Source organism: Meira miltonrushii, assembly GCF_003144205.1.
Source record: "Meira miltonrushii strain MCA 3882 unplaced genomic scaffold FA14scaffold_4, whole genome shotgun sequence".
NCBI lineage: Eukaryota > Fungi > Basidiomycota > Exobasidiomycetes > Exobasidiales > Brachybasidiaceae > Meira > Meira miltonrushii.
The window spans coordinates 1,374,385-1,393,092 of NW_020289946.1; the positions used below are offsets into that span (position 1 = coordinate 1,374,385).

The window sequence follows — 18,708 nt, forward strand, 5'->3', positions numbered from 1 at the left end:
GTTCATGTACTACTACTATCACGCGAAACGAAAATGTCATAACGATTCCAGTGAGTATAGGGAACAGGATGTTTAACATCCGTTGTAGTTACCGTTCTTGATAACGGAAGCACATCCTTGTGTGTCACGGTCCAAAGGACAGTATTTGTTGTCGTTGCAGCAACGAATGCAAATACGACCGCTATCAGGTTCAACGACTTCGACGTATCTGTGTGGTGGGAGGGAGGGAGGAGAGGAGTAAGTATTGGTGTGAAGAAAGAGATGTTATCCATCGGACTATACTCACGATTTGTAACCGTTGCAAACTGAGTTACGTGGATTACCTTTTCCGCCATCACCACCGTTTGAGTCATATTGACCGCCACCGTCACCTTTTACGAGGGTGCTAAATTTGGAAGTACGAATACAACCTGTGACCTGAACATACGTATTCTTTTTCAAAAAGTTTGGACCATTTTTCCATGCATCTGTTCCGGTGGGTAATTGACCTTGACCACCAACGGGTTTTGTACAAAAAGATTTCGCTCCATTTCCACCATCTTCACTTTCTCCGATTGTTTTTTTGGTAGAAGGTAAGATGAAACAGTAGTCGTTGGCGTTTGTTAAGTGTACTTGTAGGCTTTGGGAAACGCCCATTGCTGAACTGGAAGCTAAGGCCAATGCGGCGGCGAAGATGATTGCGATACGCATATTTGGGGGATGATTTGGGGTTAGGGGAGGGGGATTGATGATGATTAGAAGTGGGATCTTTGCTGGATACAGTGTCTCTTTATATAAACATGGTCAAGCCTTCTAAACATAGAAACACACACACACTCTCTCTCTCAGATGTATGCATGTACCTGACTTTTGGCATAGTAGGCACTTTAGAGCAACAAGAGTTTATTAGATGTTCTGACATGTGTTGTTCATTTGCTTATTCCCCTACCGCCGCCCTGTCCGCCGTTTTGTGTTCTGTTGAAGGTTGAATTCCGTGGGGATCTTCATCAGCCACACATTCATACTCAACACCCTTTTGAGCGGGAAGTGCCAAAAGTCTAGACAACGGGCTACAATTGCACTGTATGAATATTATTTAGCGTGACAGGTGCAGCAGCACAGGAACATTCAGACGTAGGAGACAAACAGTTCTTGGCAAACGCGCAAATATGCTTAAGAAGGGTTATTCATCAATGGAAGGAAGGGTATCTGCATTTCTCTTGTTGACGGAGAACCGAGGGTTGAAATTAATGACAAAGCGTTAGATAGAGTAATCAGATCTATGTATATTGCACAGGTTGGGAAGAAGGATAATTTAGCCGCACTTTGAAGCTATTCTGACGGCTATTTGTGCAATTCACAGGTAAGCCAATACGCGTGCAGTGTATCAAGCCAGCGCACGGTTATTTTTGGATGGCAGTGTAGATTGAGCATTGCAGCCTTATCATTCAATCCTTCCCCACATCATTCACCACTAACACTCATGGTGACAACATATGCTGATCAACGATCCAGTAATGGAGCAGAAGGAAGTGCATATGGCAGTGGTGGGAATATGAGTCAAGAAAACAACGCTGGTGTATCCTCCCTCTATGCAACATGCTCTCGTGTTCCACTCATCAAATCACCTGCAGTTCGTGTTCCACCACCGATCACTCTACCAAACAATCTTCATCCACTTCCACCAAATCTACAAGAATACTTTGTTTATCCGTTTAACTTGGAGCACTTCGTATTGGAAAACGCAGACCGAAGAGAGAAAGCACGTAAGCAGGATATGCTCAAACGAGCACCCGGATGGAATGAAGATGGAAAAGTGTTGGAGCCTACACGAAGACCGACTAGCATGCAAAGCTTTGATGAATCACAAACACAACAACAGACGGGAATCGGAATCAATGAACGTAATGAGATTGATGAGATTGCCGATATGCTGGATCGATTGGATAAAACGTGATCAAGCAAGCTGTATAATATTTCCATCTTTATTGTATTTTACTTATAATCATCATTTTGTGGCTGCGCTAGAAGCAAGATACATACACAAGAAGAGAAGACTGTTGAGTTGTTATTTGGGAAAAAAAAGAAAGCTTCTTTAAAGAACGCCGAAAAAGAAAGATTTTAAACATGATCTACATCACAGCACACTAGCCTGCCCGAATTACCGCATATTGTCTTGAATCAAGATTTGAGACTGACAACATAAGACTAAAAAACACGATTGCGTTACTATGTACTGTGTGCGCGCCGCGTAATAAACAGACAAGACTCGGTGAATTAAGAGAGTGTGTGTGAGTGTTTGTGTTGTTGTTGTTCTTTTGTAGAGTATGCTCTCGACAGGATACTGATAAAATGCATGGCTTGTCATTAGCGGATTTTTGTTTTTTAATTTAATTTTCATCATCATATCTTACAAAACACACACATCCTGTTCTCATTTTGCATGACTGTTGAATCAATGAAATCATTTTTTATGCATTGCACAGCCGCCAACTGTTGAGCAATCGAGAGAGTATTATGCCGTATGTGTATGAATGATGATGATGTCGCTGTGCCTGCGGGTGTGCGGTGTAATAGCTATTTGCGTATTACTAGGCTGCTGCATATATGCGTGTGTAATTGTTGTGCTTTTCTGCCTTTCTCCGCCTAAAGATATGCACCGATAAGGCAAAAGTCACCTTTTTGTGTGTGCGTGTGTGCGTGTATTGTTTTTTTGAATAATTAAAACCCTTTTTTGCTTTCTATCATCATTGTCTTCTTAACATAGCCAGGATTGGCTCCCTTGAAATCGTGCTCAATTCAGCAAGGATAATCGTTAACAATCACTAAACACTCGAAACCTATTCATCATTATTGTGTTATCAAGACCGCATCTCTTGGCGCGTATCTCTCACTTTCATCATTGCAAAACGCCGCTCCATCTTTCGATTTTGACATCATCTCTTCCAGTCATAACACAATTAGCCCAACGGTAACACTTGCATTCAGCTTGTGCACGTCTATTCCACTCGTTCATCTTCCATCATCCCCCAAAGGGCTTACTGTGAAAGTATGACCCAATCAAATTCGGCAGATGGCGAGAAGGATAAGATAAAAGCAAGTTTGAAATCATGGTGGTCAAATTTTACAAAATCAGGTAAATTAGGCAGTGGTAGTGGTGGAGGTGCAGGAAATGGGTCTTCTCCGACTCAAGGACCTTCTCCTTCTTCATCATCACAAAAAAAGCCGTTCAATGCTGTTTTTGGTGAACCTTTGCGAAAATCTCTCAAATATGCAAGCGTGGCAATCTCCATGGCTGGGGAAGACGGAAAACAATACGTATGGGGATATGTGCCCATCATTGTTGCAAAAACAGGTCTGTTCCTGAAAGAGAATGCGACAGAGGTCGAAGGTGTATTCAGAATCGCAGGATCGCAAAAGCGGATGAGAGAATTGCAAGAAATCTTTGATACCGCACCTCGTTATGGCAAACATCTAACATGGGATAATTACAGCGTTCATGATTGTGCGAGCGTGCTCAGAAGATACCTGAATCAGATGCCAGAGCCAATCGTTCCTTTGGATCTGTACAACGAGTTTCGAAATGTCATGTCGCGTAAGCCAGTGGACGATGCAGCTGCTATCAAGACATACAGGCTATTAACGGAATCTATGCCACCCGCGAATCGATATCTGCTTTTGTATGTTTTGGATCTTTTGGCTGTGTTTGCCCGAAAGAGCGATATCAACTTGATGCCGGCGAGCAATCTGGCAGTCATCTTTCAACCGGGCATTTTTTCTCATCCATCTCATCTAACTGATGCAAACGAACACAAGCTTGCGGTGGAAGTACTGCAATTCCTGATCGAACATCAGGATCACTTCGTTCTGGCAGTCTCTCCACCAGCACCGACGAATATCGAATCAGCAGATTTGACCAGTGTATCAAGGCCCGCCGAGCCTTTGGCGCCAGATGTTGCCGAATTGAGCGATAGTGATGAGGAGTTTGGCGAATTGATAGTTCATGAAGGAGGTGGTGCTAAATTGGCAAGGAGATCGACCACGAATGAGAGCAAATCAAAGAGGCGAGGCTTGTTTAGTCGATCACGAAAGACGCCAACACCTCCTGAAGTATCAAAGCGACCGGCAACGGCTGATGCTCAACCAGAACCTATTGCAGAGACAGGCAAAAGCAAAGCACGCGAACCGCCATCACCTAAAGGCGAGATTCATGAAGTTGGAATACGTAGTGGAACGAAGAAAGAAGATACCCCGTTGCCTACAAAAGTTGGCGTAAGAAGAAGTAAAACAGTTCCAAGTCGTAAAGCCAAAGAGCAAAATGGTCAAAGAAGCGTTTCGGCTAGCAAGGCAAGCCCAACGACTGCAATCACCACTTCTGCACCTGCTGAAGAACTTACAACACATACCGAAGAGACTACGAATCCTCCTGTTGAGACACAAACTTCACCACCAACCACCACCAAATCCGACATTCCCGCCATTGAACCTGATCTTCCCACTCCACCCAATTCGAAACATTTGGACAATCCGGTTACCGCACAAACATCATGAAAAAATGGACTTTTCTCCCCGCTTTCTTAAAAATTTTCCACAACTTTGGTAAAGGTACAAAAACACGCAATCACGACATACCATATACCCTTCGTCATTGTCATTCGTCTTTTCTTTTCATCGTCATGGTTTTCTTTGTTTTCTCTCTTTCTCATCCATTTCTCTTTTTTTTCAGATTGTATCGAAATTATCAATTTCGTTTATACAATTTCATGCTGGTAATAGTAGTAAAAATACAAAAAAGGGTATATGCTTTTGATTATGGTACAGTGTTACTCGCTAGAGCGGCTTTCTTATCCAGAAAAAGTAATTTGCTGCTTCGGTGATTGTTTTGTTGGAATCACGAGGTGCCAGAACCCATTTACCTAGACCAGGTACGTAAAAAGTCCCACGGGTTTCGTATTGTAACCTCTTTGGGGACATTGTCGTCTCACCTGCGCTGATCCAAGGTGTTTGTGTTCTAAAGTGTTCGACCAACTCATCTGGATCGATGTATTGGCTGTGCTTGTGTGTTCCGGGTGTTACGAATCGCAAAAGGTTTTCGGCCATGAAGATTGTGAGAAAGTAGGATAATGGAGTACGAGCGATCGTGGACATGAACAAGTGACCGCCTGGTTTGAGTAAATCAGCAAGCGTTCTCAAGAACAAGTCCGGTTGACGGACATGCTCAACGACTTCCATCGCACAGACAATGTCAAATTGTTCTTTGCCCCCTTTTGCCAACAAATCTTCGGCCATGATCGATTGATAATCTAGGGAAGCCTGTTGGGATAATTTGTCATCCTGTGAAGCGTGAATCTTTGCCATTTCTATATTGGATGAGGATGCGTCTATTCCAGTCACGTTCGCACCCAGTCTTGCCAATGATTCGCTCAAAAGGCCGCCACCGCATCCCACGTCCAATGTCCGTTGTCCGGATAGCCAGGCTCCACTTTGCAGCCAGGGCTGTTGGACAGATATGTTCCGACCATTTTCCACCGATGCCCGTGTTTGCTCCCATTCACCAACTTCTCTCAGCTTTTCACGCATGAATTGCAATCGAATTGGGTTCATTGCATGTAACAGTGCGAATTCTCCTTGAGGATCCCACCACTGTGATGACAAACGTGTAAAATGAGCAACATTCTCGGTATCCATTGTGGATATAGACCGGTTTCCTCTTATCCTTGAAGCATTTCGGGCTATTGATCTGGATAGAATAGACATCCTTGCAGCTAGAGAATGAAAAGCATTGTAGTCAGTACCTGCTTCCCAATAAATATCCTCGGAAAAAAAGGTTTCAGGAGCGATCTAGCGTATATATTGTAGTTGTTGTTAAAGAATCGCTCGGGATGTTATCCGCATTGTATGCTAGGCCTGGTGCCAGTATTGGTTCATCATTGGTTTTGGTGGAATTGATGGGAATACTTACATGTCTATTATGTTGACCCAAAATGAGAGGGTGATTGTTGTCTTTGAGAAGAAGAAGTGCCTTTCTAGCGTTCTTCATCTTTTGCGCGGCGCTTGACGCTTAGGCGATAAAATGAACAACACGTGTTAGAGTGGATTTCACTTTTTTCCCTTTATCCGCGCATACATTGTGCGTCACCATCTAATTCATCATCTTCTTTTCAACTCCACACACCGATCACCATCTCTGTCCCACACAAATATATACAATATGGCTGATTTCCAAAAAGGTTTCTTGAATCCACAACATCGTGCACCTCCACGTGATCGAAGAAACTTCTTACAACGCTTTTGGCACGATCAAATTATGGCGCAAGATAAAGTAGATGGAAACCTCAATATCTTTTATGCCCTTTTGGTTTTTGGCGGTGGTATTGTGGCTGCAAGAACGATTGCCAAGGATATGATCACCCCTGGTTTCTAAGAGCCTGACTTGCGATCTATGAAAGGCTGCAATAGAAGACGCCATTAACATCGTAATTGCTTCTAGCAACTCTGCATATCTCAAAATCACCACTCTCTCTTTCTCCTTACGCCAATCGCAAGCAATGTCCGTTCCATGAAAGCTATGCTCATGGCAGTTGCAGTCAAGTATTGCATGAAGTGGAAACCAACACAAAATGCGGTTTTGGACGGCATCCGAACAATTTCACCTTACGAGCAGTGAACTGTTGCAGTTTCTCTCTCTCGTTGTACATGTACCCTGGAAATGATATATTTCTGCAAGCATATTCTAAATTCGAGTGAAGATGAGCTGGATCTCGGTGTTTATTCCAAACATGAAATAAGTGGTCAAATTTTAGATGGCTCTTGTAAGAATACTCCAAAGGCCAATAATGTAGTATGAGTGAGAAGCGTAACAAGGCTCCATTGAGGTTTCTTCGGCTGTTTAGAAGTTAGTCATGACGTTTAGCAACTGCAGAAAAGTGTGATCTACAGCATATAGTCGCACTTGTGAACAGTAACATCCATCAGGCTTTGGAAAAGGTCTATGCGATGAAGGTGAAGTGCCCTCATTCGCATCTTCGGGAGGAGGATATCTGCAGCATTCATGTACTCACCATAATCTCGGCTTTTCTTAAACTGACAACTTACTCAAGTGGTTACGAGGTCAGTCTTGAATTGTTTCAGACTTACTTATTCAATCCCGACAGGGGAATAAACTGATGGGCTCCGCCCGCACAGGTTCGAATCCTGTAGTTGTCGTTTATTTTTTATTTATTTTTTGGAACACACCTGATTTTATCCCCATATCGAAACGATGACATATCCTTACCCTATAGATTGAGTCTGATGTGTGCTCAAGAGAAAGCAAGAATGCCTGACCATCATCACAAATTCTGAAATGGTAAACTTTGTTGGTAAGCTAATGTAGGGACGATGCAATTTATTTGATTGGGTTCCATGCACTAGCTCATTTTCTTGCATGCCGTGCGGACAGGAACAGTGTCGGATTGTTCGGTGAAATTGAGCGGACAACAATACACCGCGTTCATTACAGTTTGGGATGTTGAATTGATGAAATAGAATGGTTTGGCCTCGGATTTGTATGGCTTCCATAAGATTGATTCCTTTCGCTACTAATTTCTATGTGGAATTTGTTGTTGGATGTGCGTTGATCTCATTTCCTGCAAGCAAGTTCAAGGCGCCGACGCATTGTCATATCGGCAACGCGCTTGGCTTGCTTAACTGTAGGCACAATGCCCCCCCTCCTTCAAGCGCCCAATGCAATATCATACCTGTGCCTTTGTCTAATCAAACAAAAAACAAAAAAAAAGTGAAACGTTTTCTATCTTACGCGTGCTATTGCAAAGCTCCCCTCTCTCTCCTTTGATCATCAACTCATCCCTATACCACATTGTCATCATCATCAATACCTCTCGATGCGCTTTTGAGGTCCCCAAGCTGGACTTGTAATATCTCAAAATGCCGCTTGAGCAAATTGGTGCTAAATTACAATTCTTTGGTAAGCCAAAAAGCAGCATTTTATCATCATTAACAGATAACGAAATTGAAGATGGTGAAAGAGATCAAGCATACGAAATCGATCAAGAGATAGAACCAGATGAACAAAAAGCTGAAGAACAAGAAGGAGATCACCGACGAGACTCGATACAATTATCACAAAATGAAGATATGACTCTTCTCAAATTAGGCGGTGTCGGCGGTGTTCAAAGATCCGGAAGTTGGGGCTTCGATTCACGTAGCAACAACAATCGATCCAAATTCCGCAATTCCTTGTCTGATTCACCGGAAGATGGCGATCACAAACAAGAATTGACTCAATCGCCTTATGCTGAGAAAGAGCCATCACCACCCTCGATCCCATGGAGACGATCTTCAAATAGTACAAATGACGACTCAAATCGCTCTTCCGAACCTGGCAGAACGTCGACTTCGTCTTCATCAGCTGCAGCTTTCTCTCTTCGCTCACTGTCTAATCGCCATTCAACAAGCTCAAATGGAAGCTCAGCAGGATCTTCCATGCGTCATTTGACTTCCGATGAAGGGCATACATCATCCACCAGTACAATCGGCGGTCACTCATCATCTACTGTCACTTCAGAGGACGCTGCTGTCAGTAGTATCAGTAGTGAAAAGACAGTCACCGAAACAGGATTGGGTATCCAATCTGGCGAAGATGATTATTCACAGATAGGACCTCGCGTTCAAAGAATACAATCGATAGGGAGAGGTTTCGATATCCGAAAGCGGAGAGAGGCCGAAGGGCTGGGCAGAAGGGGTTCTTTGCTTGCCGGAAACGCAGATGAAATGGACGTAGACTCAAGAGATACAACCGTGCAAGGCACAGCAGCCAGCGATCAAACTATCGAAATGGAAGCCAATGCAACGGCTGACGACACGATTGCATCTCTAACACGCTCTCCCACAAATTTACAAAATCAAACGGAACCTCTATCGCAATCACCCAAACCAGTTGGACAATCGGAAGACTACAAATCACGATTGAGTACCTTGACTCTTACTGCAGCTGCACAGTCAGAACGGTCGCCAGAAGACTCGCCTAAGTTTCCACCACCAGAACCTCGTCGGCATACTGGATCATACGCTCTTCGAAGTCGATCTGCTTTATCGCAAAGTGTTGGTTCTTCGTCTGGTTTACAGTTTGGAAACGGTCAAGGAAGGGCAGCAGCACGAAAGGAGTTGGCCGCTGCTCGTATCGCTGCAGCAAATTCTGCTCTTGATACACCTCGTGCGTCAGTTGTGCATATTACGGGTGCAGCAGATGAAGTGCCTCTGGTCCATCCACAGCCGCGATCTTCACCTGCCAATGTGACTTCTTGGCAATCTACCGCTACTGCTTTCTCCAATCTAAGTCAGGGAGAGTCTCTACCAACAATTTCACCACGCACACAGCCGATGGAGTTATCTATTTCAGCAATTACCACTGGTTCTGATCGTGTACCCACACAACGATCACCGATTGCTCATGCTTCTCCTGATGCTCTGTCTTTGTTGCAACAACCACTCAGCTCACCTCGCGTTCGATCACCATTGACACCGAGCGGATCAGAAGGTAATATTCCTACCTCGCCTTTCGAGTTGGAGATGGATAGACTTTCTCGGGAGAGCGCTCTCACTGCTCTTTTGGAACCTTCCCAGCATCTCGGACGTCGGTCAAGCGGTGAACCTAACATAAACGCTGAAGGAGTAGATCGTGTATCTAGCAGACCAATGATTGCAAGATCGAGTACATCTTTGGCCGGCATGAATGTTTTGCGTACTCCAACAACGGAAGAATGGAGTAGATATCTTGCAAAACAAGGATTGGATCCAACTTTGATGTCTTTGGCAGCTGCTAATGCAGCATCAAAAAGTAATGCAAATTTGGCGGAGAACATTCATTTGCGATCACGTACAAACACAAGTCGAAGTGCAGTGTCTGGCAATCCCAAAAGACGGATTAGTGATCGAGAATTTGGCATGACGCCTGCCTCTATGAGTTCATCCGTGGAAGCACTCCCACATGAAAACATCCTCAATCAACCGAATGATTTGATTCTAGCTGAGATGATTCGTCAATCAAGCAATCGTCAACCTCGCTCTAGCAGTGCAGTCGAAAGCGGGAGAGATGAATTGGACAGCGTGAAGGAGGATGAAAGTGATGAAGAATTTGATGTGGAAGATGCACGAGAACGATTGTCGCAAGCGGGAGAAGGTAGTGAATCAGACGAAGAATTAAGCGATGATATGGCAGAACGAATGCGTGCACTTCATGAGGCAATTTCCAGACCACCTTCTCGTCGTGGCACACCTGCTCCAAGTGAATCCGGAAGGGATGTTCAAGAAACGGTTGATTTACGTAGAAATCTTCGTTGGCCTACAAGAGATATGGCTGCTGAATTGGCCGGTTATCCACTTCCACCACAAGGTGAACAAAGGAATATACAAGATTTCGTCATTGTGGATGATATTGGTCGTGGAGCATATGGATTGGTGAAAAAGGCACGTGTACGTGATGAAAAGAGTGGTGAACCAATCGGACCTGAATTTGCCATCAAGTATATCATCAAAAGTAGAATTCTGGCAGATTGTTGGAGAAGACATAAAGCTTTAGGTCCGATTCCGGTAGAAATTCATGTTTTGGATCAATTACGTAGATTGGCTTATCCTTTGCCAGTGGACGTTCCAGCATGGAGTGCGGAAAAGTTGTTTGGCTGCAAATCTTTGATCTCTCATCCAACAATGGTCAAAACGGAAGAAGGCGAGTGCGTTGTGACTGTTGGTCATCCGTCTTTGTGTATGATGGTGGATTTCTTTGAAGATCACGAGTTTTACTATATGGTCATGCCACGATTTGGAACTGGTCAAGATCTGTTTGATTATGTAGAATCTCAACCGCACGGCCTTACGACTCGACATGTCCGTTGTATCTTTGGTCAACTGGCAGACGGTTTACGATTCTTGCATGCGAACAACATTGTGCACAGAGATGTCAAGGATGAGAATGTGATTTTGGATGGAAATGGACATATCCAGCTAATCGATTTCGGAAGTGCGGCTCATATTCATACTCGTTCAACCGGATCAGCAGCTGCTGCAAATAGGTTGTTTGATACATTTTCCGGAACCTTGGATTATGCTGCTGCGGAAATTTTACGAGGAGAAAAGTATGGTGGAAAAGAACAAGATGTTTGGGCTTTGGGTGTTGTGGGTTATGTTTTACTGTGTGGGGATTGTCCATTTTGGAACGGAGAAGAAGCCATGGAAGGATTGCAAGAAGGTACACGAGCATATACCGTTTTGACAGATAGACGACGTCCGTTAAGCAAAGCTGAAGCGATTGAAGAGATCAACTTGCATGCCGGTCAAGATCCAACTTTGGTAGCAGGCGAACGAGATGCATTCAGCGGAAGACCAATCGTTGATGTGACCGAACATACACTCACGGAAGAAAAGGTGATCTTACGTCGTCAAGAAGACATTCACGGACAAAGTGACGGAGGCGGAAAATTGGACGATGCTGCCGATTTGATTTTGCAGTGTTTATCTTTGGATCCTTGTTTACGTCCAACGATGGATCAAATTTGTTCTCATAAATTTTTGTTAGGGGATTCGGGTTGGTTTGGACAACAGGGTTGGCGCAATCAGGCAAGTTGAGAACGAGGAGGAAAAAAAACTGTATTCTTATCTATATATCTACATTAATGTGAACAATATCAATATGTGTTATGTGTTGTGAGGATAAAATATAGTCCAAAAAAGAATTCTTTCTTACGCTCAGGCACGCCTGGAATGTTTTGAACGACTGCCTGCTTTCATGGTTGCATTTGAACGGGCACTTGCATCACTATTTCCACGATGACGTCCCAATGAAGCTTTTCGAATGGTGCGTTGACTTTTTGAGAGGTTGTGTGCTTCCATGCTTTGATGTGCAGGGATTGGAGGTAAGGGTACATCTGGCGGTGGGACAGGTGCACCTTCGTATAGTCTGCTGTGATCTGCAGAGATGTGCATGCCGGGCTTGTTGTTATTATGATTGGCAGAGCGGCTTTCCGTCTCACTGTCCTCTGTGGCTTGATATGGATTTGTTGAATGAAACGAATCAGTGGCGCTCGAAACGCTTTGTCGGTGTTGCTGAGATAAGGATTGTGGGAAAGGAACAACGATATCATCATCCGTATACAATCCGATCAAATTATCACGCCAATCCGTATCTCCATTGTCCATCGAAGCCATACGTGCGGCAAAGTTGTTTTCCAGTCGTACTCCATTCAACACGGCCAATCGCTTTCGGTTCATTGTTGCGATTGGAGGACTTGGCGTTTCCAGAGTGGAATTTGAGAGTGAAGAAGTTGGCGATGCCGCTTCATACATCGTTGTTGTGCCTTCTCTTCTCAATCTTGCTGGAGGGGTATCGTTGCGAGCATTCTGCCACATACTGTTTCGCTGAAATGCTGCTCCTTCTGTGTCACTGTCTTCGTCAGGCATGAAGCCTGGCGGATGAGGTGTTCTGGCCCTTTCCTCTTCTACGAATGTCTCGCTGCCCAGCATATGACGTAATCCAGAAGGTTGTTGAGTAGTAGAGCTACTGAGACCGGGAAACTTTGCGAGCAAATCAAACATAAACGGACTTTGACCAAGTTGAGTAGATGTGATGGAACGTGATGGTGAAGCTGCCATACCCCAATCATCAGCGAGTGAAATCTCCCCAGGTGTATTCACAAAAGCACGTTCTTGTGCAGATGCGGCAGAGTAAAGACTGCTTGATGAGACGTAGGATCGTAATGATCTGGCACTCTCTCTGCGGTGTGCCATCTCCGGTAAAGGCAATTTGCCTTTGTCCTGAGGTTCTTCATCTTTTTGAAACAATCGTCTTTCCTCTTTTTGAGGTTGTGGTAGTGGTGGCTGAGAAGAAGCTTGCGTCTCTGTTGCATTATAGTATTTACGCCCTGTATACTCGCATGCTTCCGAAGAAGGCACCGTATCATATTTGCGCGCTCGAGGCAATGCTAATTCTTTGGGAGCTTCTTTCTTGACACCCTCGTGAAGCTGTTGGATTGGTTGCATGATTTCGGCCTGTGTCTCATGGAGATTATCGGTGGGGATGTTTTTGTTAACATTGGCTGTTGATTGTTGCGGGATTGGCTGAATATCATCTGCTGCTGGGGGTGTTGTGAGCTGTATTGGGGACGAACTTGTAGTATATGCTTCTTCATACTCTACTTCGAGCGCCATTGGATTTCTTGCAGAAAGGGAAAAGAAGCTACTTCTTCTTTTCAATGATGGTCTGACTTGCGTTTTCTTTGCCGGTGATACGGTTTGTAATACTATCGCACCTTCTTGTTCATACAATGCAGGATTGCCACCGCACAAGAACAGCCGTGATAGACGACTTGCAAATGTTGTCTTGGGTGTATTCGTCGGTGGAGATTCCATAACAAGATCATGCTCGACATTCCCACCGTTGACAGGTGCTGACTTTTGAGGGGAAAGAATGGAGGATCTCTGTTGCTGTTGTTGCACAAGGTTGATTGAGGTAGTTGATGGATTTCGAAATTGACTTTGCAAGGTGACAGAAGTATGGCTTGATCGTCTTGCTTGTGCTTTGTTTGAACCTTTGCCTACTCCAGCTGACAATGTTCTCATGGCTTCATGTGTGGATGTTCGGAAGGGATGATTTGGTAGAATGACAGAGTGGGAGAGGTCGTCATCATTTGGTGGAATCATTTTGGATGATTGATTAGGATGAAGATGGCAACATGAAAGTGGAAAATATCAAAAAGGTAATCATTACATTTTGTACCAGACATCGACGCATGAATAGTAGAATGTTCATGCAAACTCAGAATTGCCTTTCGATCGACACATGCACATTTGCGCGAAGTCTACTGTCCAACAACATCCATCGATGGCCATACTGTCTCTACCTGTGTGCGAGGTATTCCACCGCCATCCTACAGATGACTTATGTCAATTGATCACCATGTCACTGGGAGAGGTAACCCAGTACACCACAAATTACATAATCACTGCAAAATTCTAAGTTTTCGGACAATTGCCGGATAATTTGAGTGTGAGTGTGCAGCGCGCCGTGTTTAGAGAAGATAAACGTGTGCACAATTGACTTAGTGAGCCTTAATATGCCATTCTCGGCTCCCCCTCCTGCCATTTCGTGCCTTTGATGCCGGCCGTGAATTTTAATCGATGCCAAGAAAATAATCTTGGCACGCGTAATTGGAAAAATAGACTGGCCGAGTATTGCATCTTTAATGCATGCATTCTTTGTCCGCATGAACAGCATACTCAGCCCGCCTTTCAAAGAGGAGGAGGAGATTGAATCTTTTTGGTGATGAAGCCCTCTCTCTCTTTCCTCCTCTTTTGGGGTGAGATGCGATCCATTTCTAGATGCGATTCAATTTTGAAGTGGGCCCTGTCAAAAGATAGAACCAAACAATACACATACACACACCAACTCCACCGCAACTGCAGCCAAGCCGTATAGCCAAGCCAACGATTTCTAACTGCGATCTTTCATTCAAACCATCATTGTCATCGTTCAAATGCTGATGAATGCTTATAATATTGCAATTCAATCACAGTAGTATAAAGAGCCAACCTTCTTTACTCAACAAACCAACTCTCCACTATCAACCATGGCGCCTCCTAGTGAATTGATAGCGAGAGGCATCGCTGGCCCTTCAGTCGTTCGATCCGATATTCAATACTCACATAATTTATTTCAAAAACGTCAAACGGATAAATGGTCCATAGAAGATCAAATTTCTTTATCAAAAGTGGCAAACGAGTCAGGTCAATTTAATGGAACATGTACCCTTGCACAAGAATCCGGTTTACCTCCGGTGACCGATGCAGGAGAATGTGCATCATATTACGCCGATGTGACTGTTTATTGTTGCGGTGCAGTAGGTGGAATGATTTTAGATCTTTCACAGCCATCCCAATCAGATCCATCTGGAGGGGGTCAAAATACTACCAGCTCAAATTCAACTTCTACCGCTAATAGCACATCAAACGGTGATGCTTCTCAATTGAGCGAACCGGCTTGTCGAACGAACAATTTTAACAATATGCTCTTGTGTTATAAATACACAGCCGAAGAACATTGTCGATCGGCTGTGACGGGACCTTGGGGTGTTTGCAATACGAGCGGAGCGACAATTAGCGCCGAACAACAAGGCACGCAGACACAAGCAAATGGCGCACTTTCTGCTGCCAATCGAGCAAGTAAGATGATCGTTGCAGGAATCGTGCTCTCCTCTGCCCTCTTGCTCGTTGCTGGAGAGACGCTATAGCAAAGTCATGTAGCGAATCGCACCCAACATGCACTTTTTTCGACCTTTCACAAAGTGGTTAGCATAGGATGGATCTCTCATTACCTGTCCTGCTTGCTGAAGCACATGGGGTGAGCATCCGAGGGATCTCTCAAGCTCGACCATTTGAGAATGAGCAGATTGTGTTCGATCCATCGAGCTCAACAATTTGCTTGCCTCTCTGTCTTTTCGGATTACCAAAAACCACGCCTTACTTTAAGGATGACAGTCGGGATGGAGCTTTTATTGCATCAATTCAGCAACATTTGCCAATGAGCATCGATTCCCGCCAGACATTCCACCATCGCTCTAATTTCATCCAAAGATCCATTTATACCCTGTAACGTATCCCTTAACGATTCACTGTACACATATTCAACAATGCATTTTTGCTGCCATTTCATCATTATCGAGGGTATTGAGGTGAATTATAACCTTTTCATTCAGTTGTGAATTAAGCAAAGATAGCATTCATTCGAGAGTGATTAGATAACTACACAAGTTGAACAAGATGAGGTAAGCAGTTTTGTTTTCCACGTGATCTAATCGAACCTTATGCGCTAATGGCAGCGGCAGGCATCCTTTTACGCGAAGGTATGGTTACCTCAACTTGCGTTTGAAGGGAGTAGAACGTGGCAGACAGGCAAAGTGTCGAAGTGCCTTTGACTGAAAACTCGAAGAAGTTTATAAACTTTTTGGCTGCAGCACTAGCGAAAAGTGCAATCGAACGCCAGCAAGGCTGTCTTGTCTGGCTTACAGGTTGAACAAACACTTATCCTTGCCAGTCAGCCAGCCAGCCAGCACAGCAGCAAGCAAGCTAGGCAAGGGGAAGAAAATTTTTTCTCGATGCGTTTCTTCTTAATTTCGGAAAAGACTGCACTCGTGCCCAACATAGAATTTATTCAACTATACTTTACTGTTTGAACCTCTTTTGCAAGCAGTGCAGAAGCTAGAAGAAGAATTACGCCCTCCTCCCATACGAGACTCCCTCCTTCATTTGGAAAAAAATCAGTGCGCGTGCCTCGTTTGAATCGATTTTTGCGCAGGCGCAGGAGAAGAAAAAAAAAGCGAGAAAGATTTTTTCCATCCTTTCTGCCCTGCTATAAGCTTTGAGTGCGAGTGTGTGTGCGAGTGTGAGTGTGTGTGTCTACGTTGTACTTATTCGCCACCTCCTAACCCAACTTTCTTCTTCTCCCACCACCACTCCAGATTAGTTTAACCTTTGTTTTTAATCTCTAGTATGTGAGTATTACCTCTAATCAAATTAACCATACACAATCACAACGAACAAAGCAACTGACCCTAGCCCCTTCTCTTTCTCTCGTCGTCACACCATCAGTCGCAAAAATGGGTAAGGAAAAGACTCACATTAACATCGTCGTTATCGGCCACGTCGATTCCGGTAAATCAACCACCACCGGTCACATGATCTACAAATGTGGTGGTATTGACAAGCGTACCATCGAGAAGTTCGAGAAGGAAGCCGCCGAACTCGGAAAAGGTTCCTTCAAGTACGCCTGGGTTTTGGACAAACTCAAGGCTGAACGTGAACGTGGTATTACCATCGATATTGCCTTGTGGAAATTCGAGACACCCAAGTACCACGTTACCGTCATTGACGCTCCTGGTCACAGAGATTTCATCAAGGTGAGTTTCCATTTATTTGATTGCATCATCAATCTGTCTTCTTTCTTGGGTTTTGAGCTGTCTAGCCTGCCAGCAATTGCTACTCCTATCTTCCATGATGACGAGAAGCTCTTGCTGCGCGCGCTCTACAGCCTGAGCCAACGAGAAGATTTTATTGATGAACTACACGGAAGAGAAGATCAACACTGCTGTAGTGCACTACTCGCGCGCTGGTCTTATCTTCCGCAGTCAATATATCTGCGCGTTATCCTCTGAACGTATTCACTGACGATTCTTCGCATTCCTTTCACTCTACAGAACATGATCACAGGTACATCCCAAGCTGACTGTGCTATCTTGATTATCGCCGCCGGTACTGGTGAATTCGAAGCTGGTATCTCCAAGGACGGTCAAACCCGTGAACACGCCTTGTTGTCCTTCACATTGGGTGTCCGTCAATTGATTGTTGCCGTCAACAAGATGGACACAACCAAATACTCCGAAGAACGTTTCAACGAAATTGTCAAGGAAGTTTCCAACTTCATCAAGAAGGTCGGTTAGTGAGTATTTCCGTATTTGCATTTTTCGTCACGGTCACAATGATTCTAACAATTACTTCTCCTTTCATTTAACTTTCCAAAAATAAAGCAACCCCAAAAGCGTAGCATTTGTGCCCATTTCTGGATGGCACGGTGACAACATGATTGAAGCCACCACCAACATGGCTTGGTACAAGGGTTGGGAAAAGGAAACCAAGGCTGGTAAGAGCACTGGTAAGACCCTTTTGGATGCCATTGATGCTATCGAACCTCCAAGCCGTCCTACCGACAAGCCATTGCGTCTTCCTTTGCAAGATGTTTACAAGATCGGTGGTATCGGTACTGTGCCAGTCGGTCGTGTCGAAACCGGTGTTATCAAACCAGGTATGGTTGTTACCTTCGCACCATCAAACGTCACCACCGAAGTCAAGTCCGTCGAAATGCACCACGAATCTTTGCCAGAAGGTTTGCCAGGAGACAACGTTGGTTTCAACGTCAAGAACGTTTCCGTCAAGGACATCCGTCGTGGTAACGTTGCCTCTGACTCCAAGAACTCCCCAGCCAGCGAATGTGCATCATTCACTGCTCAAGTCATTGTCATGAACCACCCTGGTCAAATCGGTAACGGTTACGCACCAGTCTTGGATTGCCACACTGCACACATTGCTTGCAAGTTCGACACACTCTTGGAGAAGATTGACCGTCGTTCCGGTAAATCCATCGAAGATGCACCCAAGTTCATCAAGTCTGGTGACGCTGCCATGGTTAAGATGATTCCCACCAAACCAATGTGCGTTGAAGCCTTCTCAGACTTCCCTCCTCTTGGTCGTTTCGCTGTCCGTGACATGAGACAAGTGAGTATTTTATTGTTGATTCAGTAATAAGGAACAGACATACTAACATTTTCCTCTTCTATTCTACTTTTAGACCGTCGCTGTCGGTGTTATCAAGTCCGTTGAAGCCGCTGTTGGTGGAAAGGGCAAGGTCACCAAGGCTGCCGAAAAGGCATCCAAGAAGAAGTAAGCGGATCTGTGTTGAAGAAAGATCATTCGAATTGCGTTCGCGCTTTTTGCTGTTCTTTCGCAACACGAGTGTATTGTTGGGTGTTGATTGAATGATCGTATTCTTTTCTTATGGTCACTGTTGTCTATACCCTTTAATATGCTTTTCTATTACTCTTTTCGCCCGCGCTAGCATCATCGCGGAGTCTATGGTGCTCATTGAAAAAAACCCTTTGTTTCTTACATACATACATCTCGAATATCTCA

General features: G+C 44.4%; 9 protein-coding genes and 1 non-coding gene across 10 annotated transcripts; 7 read left to right on the forward strand and 3 right to left on the reverse strand.

Moving 5' to 3' along the window:
* Window positions 1-72: 72 nt before the first annotated feature.
* On the reverse strand, window positions 73-690 carry FA14DRAFT_192049 (uncharacterized protein; the record flags this gene model as incomplete). The annotated part of the gene is made up of 2 exons (XM_025501912.1): window positions 73-208; window positions 287-690. 2 exons carry the CDS (start codon window positions 688-690, stop codon window positions 73-75), a joined length of 540 nt encoding a protein of 179 aa, XP_025353308.1.
* A 658-nt stretch (window positions 691-1,348) lies between these two features.
* Window positions 1,349-2,024, forward strand: FA14DRAFT_162178 (uncharacterized protein). The gene has a single exon (XM_025499463.1). It carries the CDS (start codon window positions 1,463-1,465, stop codon window positions 1,934-1,936), a length of 474 nt encoding a protein of 157 aa, XP_025353309.1. The 5' UTR covers window positions 1,349-1,462; the 3' UTR covers window positions 1,937-2,024.
* Window positions 2,025-2,733: 709 nt separating this feature from the next.
* Window positions 2,734-4,774, forward strand: FA14DRAFT_162179 (RhoGAP-domain-containing protein). Its single transcript, XM_025499464.1, has 2 exons — window positions 2,734-3,095; window positions 3,205-4,774. The coding sequence occupies exons 1-2, from the start codon at window positions 3,090-3,092 to the stop codon at window positions 4,528-4,530; spliced, it is 1,332 nt and encodes a 443-aa protein (XP_025353310.1). The 5' UTR covers window positions 2,734-3,089; the 3' UTR covers window positions 4,531-4,774.
* FA14DRAFT_162180 (ubiquinone biosynthesis O-methyltransferase) lies at window positions 4,726-5,978 on the reverse strand. Its single transcript, XM_025499465.1, has 2 exons — window positions 5,942-5,978; window positions 4,726-5,744 (listed from the first exon to the last, which is right to left on the reverse strand). Exon 2 carries the CDS (start codon window positions 5,665-5,667, stop codon window positions 4,810-4,812), a length of 858 nt encoding a protein of 285 aa, XP_025353311.1. The 5' UTR covers window positions 5,668-5,744; window positions 5,942-5,978; the 3' UTR covers window positions 4,726-4,809.
* Window positions 5,979-6,101: 123 nt separating this feature from the next.
* On the forward strand, window positions 6,102-6,801 carry FA14DRAFT_162181 (uncharacterized protein). The gene has a single exon (XM_025499466.1). The coding sequence runs from the start codon at window positions 6,191-6,193 to the stop codon at window positions 6,401-6,403; it is 213 nt and encodes a 70-aa protein (XP_025353312.1). The 5' UTR covers window positions 6,102-6,190; the 3' UTR covers window positions 6,404-6,801.
* Window positions 6,802-7,064: 263 nt separating this feature from the next.
* On the forward strand, window positions 7,065-7,185 carry FA14DRAFT_t36. Its single transcript has one exon. It is a non-coding gene; the product is annotated as a tRNA-Ser (tRNA).
* A 593-nt stretch (window positions 7,186-7,778) lies between these two features.
* Window positions 7,779-11,668, forward strand: FA14DRAFT_174652 (kinase-like protein). The gene has a single exon (XM_025500552.1). The coding sequence runs from the start codon at window positions 7,906-7,908 to the stop codon at window positions 11,599-11,601; it is 3,696 nt and encodes a 1,231-aa protein (XP_025353313.1). The 5' UTR covers window positions 7,779-7,905; the 3' UTR covers window positions 11,602-11,668.
* Window positions 11,669-11,721: 53 nt separating this feature from the next.
* FA14DRAFT_157695 (uncharacterized protein) lies at window positions 11,722-13,671 on the reverse strand (the record flags this gene model as incomplete). Its single annotated transcript, XM_025497913.1, has 1 exon — window positions 11,722-13,671. One exon carries the CDS (start codon window positions 13,669-13,671, stop codon window positions 11,722-11,724), a length of 1,950 nt encoding a protein of 649 aa, XP_025353314.1.
* A 532-nt stretch (window positions 13,672-14,203) lies between these two features.
* Window positions 14,204-15,688, forward strand: FA14DRAFT_162182 (uncharacterized protein). Its single transcript, XM_025499467.1, has one exon. It carries the CDS (start codon window positions 14,598-14,600, stop codon window positions 15,255-15,257), a length of 660 nt encoding a protein of 219 aa, XP_025353315.1. The 5' UTR covers window positions 14,204-14,597; the 3' UTR covers window positions 15,258-15,688.
* Window positions 15,689-16,488: 800 nt separating this feature from the next.
* FA14DRAFT_162183 (putative translation elongation factor eEF-1 alpha chain) lies at window positions 16,489-18,690 on the forward strand. The gene is made up of 5 exons (XM_025499468.1): window positions 16,489-16,517; window positions 16,615-16,922; window positions 17,220-17,461; window positions 17,550-18,294; window positions 18,368-18,690. The coding sequence occupies exons 2-5, from the start codon at window positions 16,623-16,625 to the stop codon at window positions 18,461-18,463; spliced, it is 1,383 nt and encodes a 460-aa protein (XP_025353316.1). The 5' UTR covers window positions 16,489-16,517; window positions 16,615-16,622; the 3' UTR covers window positions 18,464-18,690.
* The last annotated feature ends 18 nt before the right edge of the window (window positions 18,691-18,708 follow it).

Coding starts and splice junctions, on each gene's coding strand:
- FA14DRAFT_162178 (XM_025499463.1), top strand. CDS start 1,463: ATGGTGACAACATATGCTGATCAACGATCCAGTAATGGAGCAGAAGGA.
- FA14DRAFT_162182 (XM_025499467.1), top strand. CDS start 14,598: ATGGCGCCTCCTAGTGAATTGATAGCGAGAGGCATCGCTGGCCCTTCA.
- FA14DRAFT_162183 (XM_025499468.1), top strand. CDS start 16,623: ATGGGTAAGGAAAAGACTCACATTAACATCGTCGTTATCGGCCACGTC. Junction 16,923..17,219: donor GTCACAGAGATTTCATCAAG/GTGAGTTTCCAT, acceptor TTCACTCTACAG/AACATGATCACAGGTACATC. Junction 17,462..17,549: donor TTCATCAAGAAGGTCGGTTA/GTGAGTATTTCC, acceptor CCAAAAATAAAG/CAACCCCAAAAGCGTAGCAT.
- FA14DRAFT_162181 (XM_025499466.1), top strand. CDS start 6,191: ATGGCTGATTTCCAAAAAGGTTTCTTGAATCCACAACATCGTGCACCT.
- FA14DRAFT_162180 (XM_025499465.1), bottom strand. CDS start 5,667: ATGGATACCGAGAATGTTGCTCATTTTACACGTTTGTCATCACAGTGG.
- FA14DRAFT_174652 (XM_025500552.1), top strand. CDS start 7,906: ATGCCGCTTGAGCAAATTGGTGCTAAATTACAATTCTTTGGTAAGCCA.